Source organism: Hermetia illucens, chromosome 6 (assembly GCF_905115235.1).
Source record: "Hermetia illucens chromosome 6, iHerIll2.2.curated.20191125, whole genome shotgun sequence".
Classification (NCBI taxonomy): domain Eukaryota; kingdom Metazoa; phylum Arthropoda; class Insecta; order Diptera; family Stratiomyidae; genus Hermetia; species Hermetia illucens.
Genome location: NC_051854.1, coordinates 40,509,351 through 40,526,447, shown reverse-complemented (window position 1 = coordinate 40,526,447; position 17,097 = coordinate 40,509,351). Strand labels below are relative to the sequence as shown.

At 45.1% G+C, this 17,097-nt stretch overlaps 1 protein-coding gene across 24 annotated transcripts in view; it reads left to right on the top strand.

Annotated features, from left to right (window-relative positions):
• LOC119658719 (glutamate-gated chloride channel) overlaps positions 1-17,097 on the top strand; it is a 211,076-nt gene that overhangs the window by 55,559 nt on the left and 138,420 nt on the right. For 23 of the 24 annotated variants that reach the window (XR_005250276.1, XR_005250278.1, XR_005250277.1 and 20 more), the window contains exon 2: positions 13,829-13,915. Coding sequence is in view for 20 of the 24 variants with exons in the window: in XM_038066354.1 (XP_037922282.1) it covers positions 13,829-13,915 (87 nt within the window). In the remaining 4 variants the exon portion in view is untranslated. Of the gene's footprint in view, positions 1-13,828; positions 13,916-17,097 lie in introns of those variants that run through there. The other variant, XM_038066369.1, reaches the window with a different exon arrangement.

Below are 17,097 nucleotides of genomic sequence, written 5' to 3'. Positions count from 1 at the left end.
AGGTTTCGGTTCTTCCCGTACCCCAGCACCATCGACTATTTCCTCAACCGTTGAAACTGGCGGTAACAAATTTCTCCCGAATTAACACCTACGGGTATAGGCAAGTGGACGTGAGTCTTGGCTTGCTTAGGACGTTTTAATGACGATTCATCCTGGCGAATGTCAGCTTCCCCAGACTTCTTGTGTGACTATGGATTGCTGGTGGACTTGCAGAACAGGTCCCTTATAGACTCCACAACCAACCTTAATTCGTCAGACAGAATCTCATCTCTTCCTAACAACAATCTTTCCGTACTTTTGGAGGACATTACTGACCCTCGTGTTCAGGCACTCCTCCAAAGATTCAGCCAGATTACTACCGAATGTAGTCTCTCTATACCAGTGAAGCACAATGTGCAGCACCACATTAACACTACTGGTTCCTCTATTTTCTCGAAGGTGCGTCCCCTGCCACCCCAGAAGCTGGTTATTGCACGGAAATAGTTTGGACAACAGCTATTGGTCTTCCCCACTCCATATGGTCCCGAAGCCAAACGGCGAATGGCGCCCATGTGGGGATTACAGAAGGCTAAATGCACAGACTGTTCCAGACCGATATCCTATTCCACTCATCCACGAGTTTGCGCACCATCTCACAAATTGCCGAATCTTTTCGACCTTGGATTTAACCAAGCCCTATCATCAAATCCCTGTAGCTCCAGAAGACATTCCTAAGACGGCAATATGCACACCCTTTGGACTCTTCGAGTTCACACGGATGACTTTCGGGTTATGCAATTCAGCGCAAACTTTTCAAAGGTTCATCCACTTGGTCCTGCGAAACCTCAACTTCTGTTTAATGATGATTTGATGCTTTGGTCGCTTCTTCCACAGGGTCTGAGCACTTAGCCCACCTCGAGTGCATTTTTCAACGTCTCATTGAGGCCGGTTTAGTCCTAAACATTGAGAAATGCAAGTTCTTCCAGACACAGGTGAGATTCCTTGGCCACTTCATTTCCCCTGACGGAATACAGCCCGACCCAGACAAGGTGCAAGCGATCTCAAGCTTCCCACGTCCGAAAACCGTGAAGGATTTGCGGCAGCTCTGGGGCATGTTAAACTTCTATCATCGTTTCCTGCCCAAGGCCGCCCAACACCAGTCCGTTTTGAACGCGTACTTGTCTGACCCCAAAACAAAGGGCACACGAGAGATTGTGCGTTTGATAAATCCCGACAGCAACTAGCTGATGCTATACTCTTGGCATTTCCTCGACAAGATACACCTCTAGCCGTTTTTGTTGATGCCTCTGACATCTGACATAGGTACTGCTCTTCACCAAAAGGGGAATCAAGTCTGGCAGCCTTTGAACTTCTGTCTAGAGAAGAAGCCAAGCCCCGCTCATCGGAACTACAGCACCTACGATCGGGAACTGCTCGCCGCGTAATTGACCATTAAGTACTCCCGCTTCTCTCTAGAAGGCAGGCCGTTCACAGTGTTCACGGACCATAAGCTTCTCAAATATGCTTTGAAACAAAAGCCCGACAAAGCGTCCCCAGTTCACGTCCGACATACAGCAGGTGTCCGGCAAGGACAACATAGTTGCTGACGCTTTGTCACGTGTGTTCGAGGTTAACAGCCCCCCTCACTCGACTTCTCGGCTATCGCTAAGGCGCAGGTAGATGACGCAATACTTCAGAGCCTCAAATCCAACCCCAAATATAAATTTCCGGAGTAGCCCATCTTCGGCTCGAACCTCTCTCTCTGCTGCGAATACTTGGAAAAAGGACCCCGGCCATACATTCCTGCCACCTTTCGTAAGTAAGTGTTCCACGCGGTTCACGACGTAGCGCATCCAGGCATCAGGACGTGAAATCGGTTAGTCACTTAGAAATACTTCTGGCCCTTCATGAATAAGGCATCAACTCGTGGGCCAGAGACTGCATCGCATGCCAGAAGTGTAAAGTCACCAGGCATGTAAGAATAGAAGTGGGCTCATTTCGCCGCACTTTCAAGCTGTTCCACACCATACACCTCGACATCGTAGGCCCTTCGCGAGGCTCGCACGGTTACAGGTATTGCCTTACAATCATCGATAGGTGTACGCAGTGACCTGAGGCAATACCTCTGAAGCACATTAAGGTGGAATCTTGTGGCGAAGCCCTCTGTCGAGAGTGGATCCCTCGCTTTGGCATCCCTGCAGTGATCATCACTGACCAGGGAATGCAATTTGAGTCCACTCTTTCCTCGGAATTAGGCAAACTCCAGGGATTCAAAATCCAGTGAATTACGGCTTACGGCTTACGGCGAATTACGCAATCCAATGGGATACTAGAGCGTTGGCACCGGACGCTGAAAGCCGCCATTATGGCTCGCGATGATCCGTCCTGGACTCAGGTCTTGCCTCTCCTCCTACTCGGCCTACGAACAACCCGCCGAGAGGAATTTGCTGCCAGCCCCGCGGAGCTGGTATACAGGGAGAACATAAGGCTTTGCGTCGATGGGATAACATTCTTGCTTGTATAGATAATAACGCAAATACTTAAAGGAGACTTCATATTTGAACGCATTTGGTGACTCATAGTTGCAAGCCCTAAATCAGTGCTAAAAACAACAACAATTACAACGACGCGAGTAGCGAATTCTTAGGAGCAGGAGGACATGAACCTCACCGTTCCTCGCAAGTTAAATGATGGGTGCTACCGAAAATCCCTTTTCAAGAAACTTTAAAATACTGTAGTCTCCCAACCAAGCATCTTCTACACAGATAGCGAAACCCATCATTCTCCTGTCGAAGGAACTGATATTGATGCACCCTGGATCGTATCAGTGGCCCACTGAGCGTTGTCGTACACCTTTCTGATACCAAAAACTTGTAAAACCGCGACAACGGGAAGGACAACAAGAGCAGAATCCACTCTGTAGTCGCAGGCCTCTTTAAGGTCCTCAAGGATTTGTTACTCAGTACCAGCAACCAATGTCTAGCTAAATCTAGACATTCGCAAAGGAAGTGCCTGAAGATTTCTCCTTCCTCTTCGAAACTTTGGCAATGGAATTGTAGGGTATACTGAGATGGGCGGCATGGTCCCCTATTGACCTCGCCATAGTCCTGCATACATATATACATGCACCTGGCCTATAAGCTCACAATCGGGTTTTGTTATTAGTGGGCCGAATCCTCCTCGATTCAACACAGGTGTTGGGCTGTCGCCATTTGAAGTCAAAGGCCGTGATTTAGTGCGAGTAGACTCTACACTTCACAGCCGCAGAGCAGCCGATCCAGTGCGTTGGCTTGTTCATTTTTATCTGTGGTTCTTACTGGATGTCATGTGTAGGTGCAAACCCACTAAAGCCTTCATTTGGACATCGCCATTTTGAAGCCAAGTATCTCGGTTAACAAACCGCTTACCTGGCTTGGTGACTCCGAAGGTTGTATAAGCCACTTTGTGGATAGTGTCTTTAACTTGGATCTACGATTCTTCCAGAGTTTCCCGGTACGACCACTATGGAGATTCTCCTCCTTGGTTTTGACCGACAGGGTTGGTTTTGCCTGTCTTCCTCACCGCCACCCCAGAGCACTTATTCAGAAGTACATGGCATGAATATCCCCCAAAAATCGACTATACGGTTACCACCCACATTGCGTGCTCTAAACCATTTCCTCCATGGCACATGTTCCCATCTTTCACCAAAAGAAGTTAGGTAGAATTTAGGAGAGTGGAATAACTTCAACTATTCTTTGCTTATTTCTTCCCTGATCTCAGCATTTTATTTTTGTTTTATTGAGGATACTAAAAAGTACGTTGCCTCAAGACCTCCTCATTAACGTGGGCTTAGGCGTAGTGGCCGCCTGATGGTCGGTCAAAATAAATACCGGGAGTTCTCAATGTATTTCATCTAAGATGTTACTATGTCTGTAAACTTGATTGTCAAACATTCGGATTCACGTAGTATGAGAGCACTGCAGACTACAGGGTATTTAATGTAGAAGTCCACAAGAGATGGTGCCGGAGTACATTGAGGGCATTTATTGATTGGCTGAGTGCAGAAGTCCAGTGCAATTTGTTCACGCGGTTCTATTGTTTCTTGCTCAGCCTCTTCTGGAAACCCCATTTCCTTAGAAAGGTTCTCTTATAAGAGTAGCAGGCAATACAAACCTTCTTAACTCTCATTTACTTAGTCTCCGATTTAATCTAGGATTCAGGATCTCAAAGTACATGCATTGAAGGAAAACCTTTTCCTGTGGAATTCGCGTACCATTGGAAATCTTAAAAAGGCGCTGTCTATGGGGTAATCCACTAAAACCACTGTGAAGTATTACTTCACGAGGAGAGCTCTGGTTTACACCAGCACAACTAAGTCACGCGTCCGTCGCGTTTTCCAGCCACGATGCAGTTCCTACAGCTTTTCCTGTATCGTGGTTACTGTTGCGTTTATCGCACTCCAATCTGACTCCAATCTCAGCATCTCCACGAGATTATGGAGCCCGATAGCTACGTTGAAAGTATCGTTTAACCTCCCTCTTCCAATCGTAAATCTCGGACAATGGAACATATCATGCTCCGTGTCCTCGGGTGTAGCGGTGCATTCGAGACAGTGTGGAGTGTCATCGAATCCGAAGCCATGCACGTACTTCCTGTATCCGTCCTATAAGGAACTGTGTTAAATAGTAATTTAGTTCTCCGTATTTTCGCTAGACCCATTTCTCAATACGCGGGATCAGTGTATGGATTCAGCGATCTTTTTCGGATTTATCCCACCGTTGATGTTACCTCCTGTGCAGCTCCTTCCTAGTGGTTTTCCGGAAGCCCGCAGCTACTTCGGCCGGATTCGCCCTCCTGCTCCTGTAGACACAGTGTTCCTTATTCGCTAAAAGATCCATCGGAATCATCCCCGTGATGACACATGCTCGGATACTGTTTAATATGCGCTACACACCCTCAGCGGGTTTTGGAGGTATGCCGAACTCACCCTTGTCTGGTTCATCGTGTTGTTGATGAATTTCACTACCCCTTCGATAAGCAGCCGGCGACTATATTTTGACCCTCCAATATTAGGTATCATCCGTGCTAGAGATGAGTTAATAACCATTACTGCCTTTTCGCGCGCATCGTCCACGTACCCCTTGGAGCTCAACTTGGCATTGATCATTACTCCCAGGTATCCAATGATCGATATTGAATCGACCTCGTGATTTCCAACTAGGATTGTGATAGTGTTGTTTTCCTTGCCATTGGTAATTAGGACCTCCTCCGTATTGTCGTCTGCCAAGTCCAATTTCACTATTTGTTGTCATGCTTTGATGGCATGAATGGTTTCGCTTACATACAGTTCCACGTTCTGGTGGTGTTTCGCAACTACTACTACTGACAGGTCGTCTGCAAAACCAATCAATGTTGCCTTCTTTGGCACGCGAGAACTGAGTACTTCACCGCACATTATGTTCCACAGCAGGGTCCCCAGTACGGAGCATTGGGCAACACCTGCTGTCGCAACATATTCCTTCTTCCAGTCATCCGGCTCGCGCCAAGTAAGTCTCTCGGAAAGGTAACTCTCCATTATCCGAGCTAAGTAACCAGGGACACCTAGTTTAGCCAAGGTGCCCTTAATCCAACCCCAGTTGGCCGAGTTAAAGGTATTCCTGACATCCAGCACCCCCAGCCCGCAGCACTTACCAGCGGCTGATGCCTCCCGGGCCAGGTCTACGACCGTTGCAATACCATCGTCTGTGGACCGCGCTCTGCGAAACTCGTACTGCCGCTCCGAGAGGCCACCCGCTAGCTCGACGAACGGAAGCAGCCTATTGTATATCACCCTCTCCAACATTTTCCCCATAGTGTCTGTCCCGGATAGGGCGATATGAAGAGAGTGCGCCAGATGGTTTTTGTAGCTACGGTAGCTGCACCAATTTCTGTCTTTTCCACTGCGCGGGAAACACTCCTTCCACCATGCACGATTCAAACGTACTTATGAACCATGTGAGCCTAGTTTTAGCAGCCAATTTCAGAGCTTTGTTCGGAATTCCATCCGATCCCGGAGTCTTATTATCCCCAATTCGTCCACAGATCTCCCGTAGTTCCTCCTCGGTAAACCCTGGGATTATGAAGGCGTCCTGTAGCACCGTTGGTTGAGGTCCACTCTCTTCCTCTTTTGGGAAATGTATTGCAATTAGTTTGAACAAAAGTCGCGGGCACGTCAGTTGGGATGATTTTTGTCCACGAATCTTGTTCATTACAACCTTGTAAGCAGCAGCTCACGGCTTCGCATTTGCCTCAAGGCACAACTGCTTGTAGGAATTCCGCTTACATTCCCATGTAGCCTTCTTAAGGCTACTTCGAAGATTGCGGTATTCCTTCTCTGAGTGCCGATGTTCTGGCTTCCCTTTTGTCGTTCTGTGGTGAAAGTTCCGTCGCAGCATTGTAGAGCCACATGCCACCAGGAATGTCTCTTCCTCGAAACCCCCCGACCACCCAGCTCTCCTGGTTTTTCCGCTACTGTTGCTCATTCGACTGTTGCCACCTCCGTTCCTGATGTCAAGAAACATGGTCTGGTGGTCAATGTGGGTGTTTACTTCACTCACCCGCCAGACCACCCCTCTCGCCAATAAGGTACTGAGGTAGGTCAAATCGACGATTGAGCTTAGCCCTCTGCCTCGGAAGGTGGGCACGTATCTAACGTTGGCTAGTACAATACCCAACTCCGCAAAGGTTTCAAGCAAGATTTAGCCCCTGGTGTTTGTTACTCGAGCTCCCCAGTCTAAGGCCCACGCATTGAAATGGCCGGCAATGATTTTAGGGCTATAGTCCCATCCAACACGAAGCTGTCTAACATCTCCTCATATTGCGCTAATGTTCCACTTGGAGGAGCATAACAACTGTAGATATGGACGCCGTTGACTTTTGTCCTTACAAAGTGGGTTCCTGGGAACGCCATTGTTTCTTGAATGGCTTGCCGTCCACATGTTCATATCGCCGCGTTTCCCCACGTAGCACCACCGTTATTTCGGCAAGGTTCACATATTACTGCCACGTCCACATTTGACTCCCGAGTGACTTGCGAGAGTAAGTCTTGAGCTGCCTCGCAATGGCTGAGGTTGATTTGTATCAACCTCCTTTAGCCCTACGATTCATCTCCCTCCTATATGTCGGGCACCAGCCACCACCTGCAACGTGCTGGTCGTCCACTTCCTTTTTCCCTTCGCCCAACATGGATCGTCAATTTCCTGTGTAGTCTTTGATAAGGTGGCCCTCTTCTCCACACTTCCTGCACCTTCTCGACCTATCATGTTCACTAGTAGATGCTGCCGCAAACTGACCAAAATCGAAAAATCTGAAGCATCTTATCTTAGATACTTGCTCCCTAAGTCGTCATACGAGCCAACCTCTTCTTACCTTGCCCGCTGTAATCAGTTTAATCCGTGATTTCACCGGCAAACTAATAATAAGGATCTGTGTATCTTCATATGCCTTCTTCATCCTTTCGATGGCACTTTCCTCTATTTCGCTAAGGTTGAAATGTTCCCTAAACGCAACACAGATCTCGTCTCGTGATGTGGCCTCGTCTAGGTCTTTGTACTCGATTACTATCTGTTGCTTTCAAGCTTTAACATCTGCTTGCTCACCCAGCACCTTTTCCACCTGACCGCGAAAACTATCCACTGTCTTTTCGCTAGATTTGTTTAGCTCCATCATCGGATCCCCTTTTGTTTACGCCTGATACGACTCATATTGTCGCCCAAGTCTATCAATTCTAGATCGGCTATGACTTTCCGAAGGATATCGGCGTAGGACATATCTCCTTTCTTGGAAATAATTATTGTTTTCGAAGGAATTTTCTTTTCTTCCTTCTGCCGCTTTTCACCATCCACCATTTTTCGGGTGTACGAGCTGTAGGAAGAACTACCCGAAACTTTCTCCGGCGCAGCTTTCTTCGGACAAGAGACCTTTTTCTTGTTGGCCGCTTGTTGGACACCATAGGATTCACTTATTCCTTCCCTACTCCGTTTGCCCATGTTCTCATCTACCTTATGTTGAAGAGGCGTCATCTGCATCTCCCACATGACGCTTGGGGGTTTTTCTCCTCCACCGCCCTAAATAGGACAACTTAATGCCATGTATCAGAGCCCTGATATTTTGGTGGATATTCCGCCCCTCCTTAATGAACTCACAGAGTTCATTTATGCGTTTCCCAAAAAAATAAACGCTGTTATAGTTGGCTGTCTTCCACGATTGTTTTTAACAGCATCGATAATTATGTCAGGTGCCCGGAGACTTTCCAATTCCGTTCCGAGTCTCGCGACGAATCTCGACTACCTAGGGGTAACGTTGACCTCCCAAGTTTTGAGTTTTTCTGAAAAGGATCCGGTGTAGACCTCATTTCTACTCCACTAAGATCTCTTGTAGCATTAGATACCAAAGTAATCAAGTTTCCCACTAATGAGACACTGTAGTCGCTGGATATCGACGGTGATGCTGGACTCCAAGAACTCTTTAGGTTCAGCCAAGTGAAGTGGAAATGTTCTGAGTACAATTGTAGTGTAGAGCTATTAAGCTAAACTGGTAAAGAGCTAACTTTTGATGAGAATTTCCACAGTTACCTAGTGCTAGTCGTAATTGTGAAAGATTCAGAGAGAGCTGAAGTACAGTCGAAGAAACTGTCAGTGCATGGCTGAAAAGGATAGAGCTAAATCTAGTGGAAAAACAACGATGATGATAGTGATCACTAAATGAAGGACGAAGGACAGGATCCACATTTTGGTTGGTAACCATATTACCGTATCAAGCTCAATTTTCAAATATCCCACTGTTATGATTGATACGACAGAGCAAGAAATGAGAGCACATCGCTGCCTAGTATGACCCCAAATTTAGAAGGACTAAGGTACAGTCGTAAACTAAACGTAGCTCCGATTTCGACGGATGTATTTGCAATGAAAACAGAGCCAAACCCAATATACTGCTTAATTGCGCTGTGGGTCTCTGCTCCTCTGGAAGTACATCAGAAGGGCGTTCTACATTATACGAAGTATGATCCCAATCGCTCTTTCCGCGGAGGAAATACATCCCTTATTTTACATCAGAACACAAAATCTACCCGAACCAAAGGGAGAACGCAGAAGGGTGGTGGAGGAGGGAGTCATATATATATAAGATGCAACGAGCTCATCCCTTTATCAACTAGAGAAGTTAAAGACAACATGAGAAAATGAATGACAACTTGACCCAGTTTATTAGGACGCACGGTCTATCGGTAATGCGTCAATGCACCCAAAAACCCGAAACTTGCCCTGCTCGCTCGCCCAAATTTCCAAAAGAAAAAAAAGACTCTGTGGAATATGCTAAATGCGATAATTAGCCTGGGGAATTTATTTGGGGAAAGGCTTGAATCAGAGGAGAGCCGACTGACTTTCTGGTAAACTCCTCATCTTAAGTAATTCAAGATGGAGCGTTTTGGTATCAACTTCGTGATCTCGAGCTCCAACCTAGGGTTCGAATCCCGTTCGCAGTCATACATGTTTGTGATTGTGTAAAGGGGATAGATCATGCCTCGATAGGTCTTGCTCAACGTTTGAGTGGTTGAATTACGGTTTCTCCTTCATAATGATGATGATGATCATCATCACTAACGGCGCAATAACCGGTATTCGGTCTAGGCCTGCCTTAATATGGAACTCCAGACATCCCGGTTTTGCGCCGTGGTAAATTCGATATCCCTAAAAGTTGTCTCGCGTCCTGACCTCCGCCATCGCTCCATCTCAGACAGGGTCTGCCTCGTCTTCTTTTTCTACCGTAGATATTGCCCTAGACTTTCCGTGCTGGATCATCCTTATCCATACGGATTAGGTGACCCGCCCACCGTAACCTATTGAGCCGGATTTTATCCACAACCTGACGGTTATGGTATCGCTCATAGATTTCGTCGATATGTACGCTACGGAATTGTCCATCCTCATATAGGCGGCCAAAAATTCTTCGGAGGATTCTTGTCTCGAACGCGGCCAAGAGTTCGCAGTTTTTTTTTTGCTAAGAACCCAAGTCTCCGAGGAATACATGAGGACTGGCAAGATCATTGTCTTGTACAGTAAGAGCTTTGACCCTATGATAAGACGTTTGGAGCGTTTTTCTAAGCTGAAATATGCTCTGTTGACTGCCAACAACCATGCGCGGATTTCATCGTCGTAGCTGTTATCTGTTGTGATTTTCGACCCTAGATAGGAGAAATTATCAACGGTCTCAAAGTTGTATTCTCCTATCCTTATTCTTCCCGTTTGACCAGTGCGGTTTGATGTTGTTGGTTGGTTGGTCTTCGGTGCTGACGTTGCCACCATATATTTTGTCTTGCCTTCATTGATGTGCAGCCCAAGATCTCGCGCCGCCTGCTCGATCTGGATGAAGGCAGTTTGTACGTCTCGGGTGGTTCTTCCCATGATGTCGATATCGTCAGCATAGGCCAGTAGTTGGGTGGACTTAAAGAGGATCGTACCCCTCCCATTTATCTCAGCATCACGGATAATTTTCTCCAGGGCCAGATTAAAGAGGACGCATGATAGGGCATCCCATTGTCGTAGACCGTTGTTGATGTTGAATGGTCTTAAGAGTAATCAGGCTAGTCAGCATTATCAATTTCGTTGAGATACCGAATTCTCTCATGGCCGTGTACAGTTTTAACCTGACTATGCTATCATAGGCGGCTTTAAAGTCGATGAAAAGATTGTGCAACTAATGCCCACATTCCAACAGTTTTCCATCGCTTGCCGCACAGAGAAAATCTGATCTGTTGCTGATTTGCCTGGAGTAAAGCCTCTTCGGTATGGACCAATGATATTCTGAGCATATGGAGCTATCCAGCCTATTAAGATACTGAAGAATATCTTATAGATGGTACTCAACAAGGTGATACCTCTATAATTGTTGCACTGTATGATATCTCCCTTTTTATGTATGAGACAGATAATGCCTCGTTGCCAATCGTCAGGCATTGATTCGCTGTCCCATACCTTGAGCACAAGTTGATGAACCACTTGGTGTAATTGATCGCCTCCATATTTAACTAATTCCATTGGTTCCTGGCGACTTATAATTTTTAAGCCGATGAATTCCTCGGACTGTTTCTCCTATACTTAGTGGTGGCAGTATTAGTCCGTCGTCTTCAGTTGGCGGGACCTTCAACTCTCCGATGTTCTAGTTGTTCAGTAGCTCATCAAAATACTCAACCCATCGCTCTAATATATCCATTCTGTCAGAAATCAGAATTCCATCTTTGTCTCAGCAGGATGAGCATCGAGGTGTATAAGGCTTCATCCTGCTGACTTGTTGATAAATCTTCCGTGCCTGGTGCGGTTGCTCCCTGTACTTTTCGAGTTCACAAACTTGCTGGTTCTCCCAGGCTTCCTTTTTCCGTCTATGAAGTCACTTCTCCGGTCAACGGAGTTCGTGATAAGTATCTGCCCGTCCCCGCGTTCTTTAAGAATCCAACATTACTCGGTATGCGGCATTCTTCCGTTCCGTATCTAGCTTACATTCATCATCAAACTAGCCATTCCGACTTTTCTTGCGGCTAGGGCCAAGTATATTTGTGGCCGTATCAATAATAAGGTTCTTCAGGTAGTTCATCATTTAGTGATGCTTGATCTTCAGGACCTCTGTTCACTGCCATTTCGCCTCTATAGGTGTTGCGGAGGGCTGTGTTGTGAATGGCTTCAGTATTCGCTCTCACCTGATCGTCAGAGGGGATTGTAGGTGGTCTCGTAATTCGAGCTCGGAGCACCATGTCAACGAGATAGTGGTCCGGGTCTATATTGGCCCCCCTATATGTTCTGAGATTCATCAAGGCTGAGAGGTGGCGGTGTTCAATCAGCACTTGGTCAATTTGGTTGAAAGTGGTCCCGTCCGGAGAGGCCCGCGTATATTTGTGGACCGCTTTCTGCTCAAACCAGGTACTTCCAACAACTATTTCGTGGGATACCGGTAACTGAATAATCTGCGGTCCATTATCATTGGAATCCCTATGTAAGCTATGGGAGCCCACGTATCGCCAGTCCGTGACTTTGGGTGAATGCAAAGGCTTTTGATGCAATTCTCGAGTGTTGGTGTCAGCCCAGTAGCGTATGTTTTGTTTGTTAACCGACCCACACAAATGAAAATGGGCTTCATCGCTAAAAAAAACAATAGCACCCTCGGGAACGACATCAAGAAGAAGCTCACACGCGTTCATCCGAGAATTGAAGTCACGTTCTGAAAGTTCCTGCCATCTTATAGGGATGAAAATGAAGATAATCACGAAGAATTCTTCTCACAGAACGATCGGATAGTCCAAGGGCAGATGCGTGTTTGCACGCAGAACGCCGTGGCGATCGCAACATTGTCGCTCTCACTGCTTCAATGATCTCAGATGATCTAACGGGCCGAGGGACTCCAGTTCTTCCTTTTGTCGCACTTGCGGTTTGTCTGAATGTAGTGACCCATGTAACAATTGATTTGCGGTCTGGGACGGGAGCCAACGGGGCTAAATTAAAGCGATTCCGAAATGCACGCTGTGTTGCAATAACCGAACATCCGCTTGAAAAGTAAACCTCAACGGCAAAGGCACGCTCCTCATTATTCCAACGCATGATGGCAACTGAACCGTGTCGGGACAAAACTTTACAGTATCCCCTCTGGAACGAGACCACTAGCGCCCCGCTATGACATCAACTAACTGAGTGGCGCGCATTTTAAAAAAAGGAAGTTATGCTGCGCACCCTGTATAAGAAAGAACTCCCAGCGGTCACCACGTAGAGGTGGAGATAGGGTTTCGTAGTATAGCTATTGGTGTTGGTTCAGCAGGCGTTTCCCAGGTTTTATGCTCCATCGTTGGTACCAATCCACGTTTCGCCCTGGGACTATACTATCCTTTGACCACCCTGTCTGGTATTTAGTTTAGGATTCTCTGGCAGGAAGCATGCATAGAAGAGCACTTAACCTTAAGGAACCCGTAATTTATGTAGCTTCAAGAAATGTGAATACGATGATGATGACGATGATTAGGGACATGATTGGACATCTTTGATATATCTGAATGAAAAGTCACCCTCATTTTAGGTAAGTAATTATTGAAAAGCTTCCAAGAAATATTCATTGATAAAAATACGTGCAAAGCCCGGTAATTATTCGTTACGAGGTCATCTTACTTACCCCTTTGTTAAAATACTATCAAACCTAGCATATGTGTTCGTTACGCTACCCATATGCCCTCCACGAGCGATGCAGGCTAGAATGCAGACAAATCTATTTAATGCAAAGTGATTACCAGACAATACGTGCTGGCATATTTTCCCACAATGCAAACGAATAGCGATACTGAACGGTTGGCCAACCTTCCAGCCGCTGTTGTAGATGCAGCCGAGTGCATCCTGTCTCCGCTTAATAGAAAGCTACCACCATGAACGATTGGAACTGGACAAAAGCATTCATTTGCAGACTAGTCCATTGTGGTGCTTTCCCATTGCGATCGTTAGATTTCCACTGCGCTTTATGATGTCACTTGACATGGAGACAATGAGTCTGCAACGAATTTTCCTTTCATGAGTGGCGCGAACGCCAACTTCGTTGGAGACATTGCAGTCCATCTCCAGTCTAAAGGAAACTTTCAAAGATATGTCCCCCAGGCAAAAAGTGACCAGTACAAAACATATTGTCTACGAAGTCGGAAAAGATACAAACTGGACAATTTTTTAGGAGCGAAGATATCATTGTATCTTTCTCGGTTTAGACCAACTATTCATAGATTCTTGCATGCAAACACTCCCGCTATTCAGATATTAATGCTTTGTGGACTAATAATGAAAAGGCGACTTTCTATTTCTATTTTCAGGCTCATACAAACGACCAACGGGATCATGGGCACTGGGCAATGCTTTTGGGCGGTGTTTTGCTTTGCTTGCATCTGTAGCGCTTCATTGTAAGTATAATGGATTATGGATGGATGGAATGTAATTTACGATGGTATTGAAATTTATTAAGAATTCCACTATCGATAATCGACTATCTAAACAGATTTATACATTAATTTAGATTTATTTATGTTGGGCACATTAATTTTAACACATTGTAGCAACGCAAATTGGAAAGGTTCAGTCTTATTAATTAAGGGAGATTATTCTATTTCATTTATCTTAAATGGATTCATAATTGGTTTCCCCTGATTCATATCTGTAATTTGCAATTTTGATAAGCAACAAATCCGGATAATCTTAAGAGTCAATGATGACTAAAGAGAAATTGTATATTTCAATGGCGCGGGGAACCAAATCGGTCCTTCACCTCTAGGATAATTTGCCTGCAGTCCTTTTATTCTGTATTCGCTTCTCTGCCGCACAGGCCAACTATGTCCTTATAATTGTGCGAAATAGAAGCTTATTAAAATCGGATTACTGTCTGCCCATCACACGCACTTTTCTCGAAAGCAGAGTGGTTGATACGAAATTTGGTGGACATATGGAAACTTAGTAATAGGACCTGATTTTATGTGGAGTTAAGGAGGGGTTGCCCAGCAGGAAGTGTCAAACAAAGCCTTATTAGAATCGAGTCGATGTTTGTCTGTCCGTCTGTCCGATGGAAAGTGGAAAGCTTCAAAAGCTATCGCAGGCTCCTGCCACACAGTTATGTGGGACTCTTACCCACTGAAACCACTTCCCTCTCCTTCCTCTCTCCCCGCGGGACTCCCATTTGGTATTACCTCGCAGGGCTGGATCAGAATTTATTCTGCGCTCATGTTAAGGGGGTCATCCCATGTGTCGAGTTGGATAAATCGATTTTTTTTGCATGAATTGTATCTATGTATATTGGAGAATATGTGGGCAAAGGGATTTTCCGATATTCCGAGTCGTTCAGAAATTACAGTGTTAAACAGGTAAGGAGTTTGCAGCCGCAGCTAGAGTACTCGATGAGAAAGAGAATCGAATCTTTTTCAAGGTTTTGTGTAAAACAAAACCTTATTAAAATCGATTCAATGTCTGTTTGTCTGTCTGTCTGTCACACGCATTTTTCTCTAAAACGTCTAAACCGATCAGAACGAAATTTGGTGGACAGATGGGAGCTATGAAATCCCACGCATACAGTGGCATAAATTTAGGTGGAGTTTAAAGGGGGGCTTCCCATACATGCAAAGGGAGGGATTCAAAAAATTTTTTTACCGTATATAGTTGTGTAGGGTATCAAATGAAAGGTCTCGATTTGTTTCCGAAACTGATATTAGTTTTGGCATAAATTGCAAAGTGCGTGAGTAAGGAGTCAAAATGTACGCACTTGAAGTGAGACAGGACTCATTTTTGAAAGCTACCCAACCTAAAAATCCGAAAAAAATCAGGGTGGTGCGCCTAGATGAAATTTAGGCCTCAAAATATATCCCATTACGATATCTGCTCAAATAAACTTATTAATAGTATACTAACAACTTTTAGAAATAGACTAAAAAACTCCCCTTAGGTTCATCGTAAGTGTACTAAATTTTGCATCGACATAGAAGTTCAAACTTATCAATTTTGTGCTAATTAACAGCATTCTAAGCCATACAAATAAGATGCTGACGTCATAAATAACGAGAATAATTGAAATTCGAGTGAAATATTAAAATTCCATTAAAGAAGAACACAAAACCTTATTAAAATCGGTTTACTGTCTGTCTGTCCGTCTGTCCGGAGACGGTTGTAACGATTGACACCAAATTTGGTAGAAAGATGGAAACTGTGAACGCTCACGCATATAGTGAGTTACATCCTTTTACGTCGAATTTAAGGAGGGGTCCTCATACATGCAAAAGGTCAATTTTTTTCATCAAATATAGTCATGTGGGGTATCAAATTAAAGGTTTCGGTCAGTACTTTTCGAAGGCGTTTTTAGTTTTGACATTTGTTGAAAAGGTGGGGAGTGCGGGAGGCTAAAAGTGACCATTTTCTTAACGGACCCATTCTCAGAAACTATCCAACCGAAATATTTAAAAAAGCAGAGGGCTGCCACTATATGCTACCTATGAATAACTGGCCTGAGGTTGTCGAGGAAGGATGGGAACCTCAGAGGCCGCGCCTCATACAAGATCTGAGGCGGAAGAGACAATAGTTAAGACGGTGATCCGTCGTGGATCTTCCCCTCTTTGATCGCGGCACTCGGGTCCGGAGACTTACGGTTCCACGCGCGGTGTCGAGCCGTTTTTTTTTCTCATTTCCAATTTTAGTTCGCGTTCTGTTTATCATTCGATAGGCCGTCGCGAAATCCTAATTAACGTCTATTGTAGAATCCGGTGCGGACCCACGCATCGGAATAGACACGTTGTTTTGTAGTAGTGAAGCGTGAGGGATCAAAGCGCTCAAAGGACTCCCCCACATTCCCGAGCCTGGCTAGCACAGAGGCGTGCAAGAACGTGTCGACCGAGCACTTTGATGGAGCTTCAATCTTTGTGGGCGGACCTTCACGGTCAATTTAGCCAATTTGTTTAAATTTTTGGGATAGCTCTGCCCTCTAGGTCGTTATCGGTCACTCCTCCTCTTATCGGTCCTCTCCTATTACCACTCATATCATTACAACCTGTTCAAATAAAGTTAATAATAGTACATTACTATAATTTTTAGTAATTGGCAGGAAAACCCCCCTTAAGTTCACCCTAGAATCACACAGCAATATAGAATACAGCATTGAGCATAACCCTGCCAAATTTGGTGAAAATCCCACTGTTACTAACAAAGTTATACTAGGTCAAAACTGTCGCTCCTCTGCAAATTTAAGACTATGAATGTCAATATCACTTGAAAGTGGATATTTTTACGTAATATATGCATATTTTACGTGCTACATGCCAATAGGACAAATGCACACCCAAATTTCTTCTTTATAAAAGAAATACACAAAACCTTTCGTACCTGAAGCGTCTAGCTTCCGGTTTCCTGACTTGTTTTATATTTGATATTGGTTAAATTGTTGGCATTTGCTAATAATATTAAACTCACAGTGTGAAGCGTATGAGGTTGACTATTATCAATACAGGGCTTTCCATCAAATGATTTATTTAAATCGCTTTCCAGAAAAAAGAGGGCTCCTTACATCTTTTTCTTTTTCTTCAGCCTTCAGTTCACAAACGGGGTCAGCTCG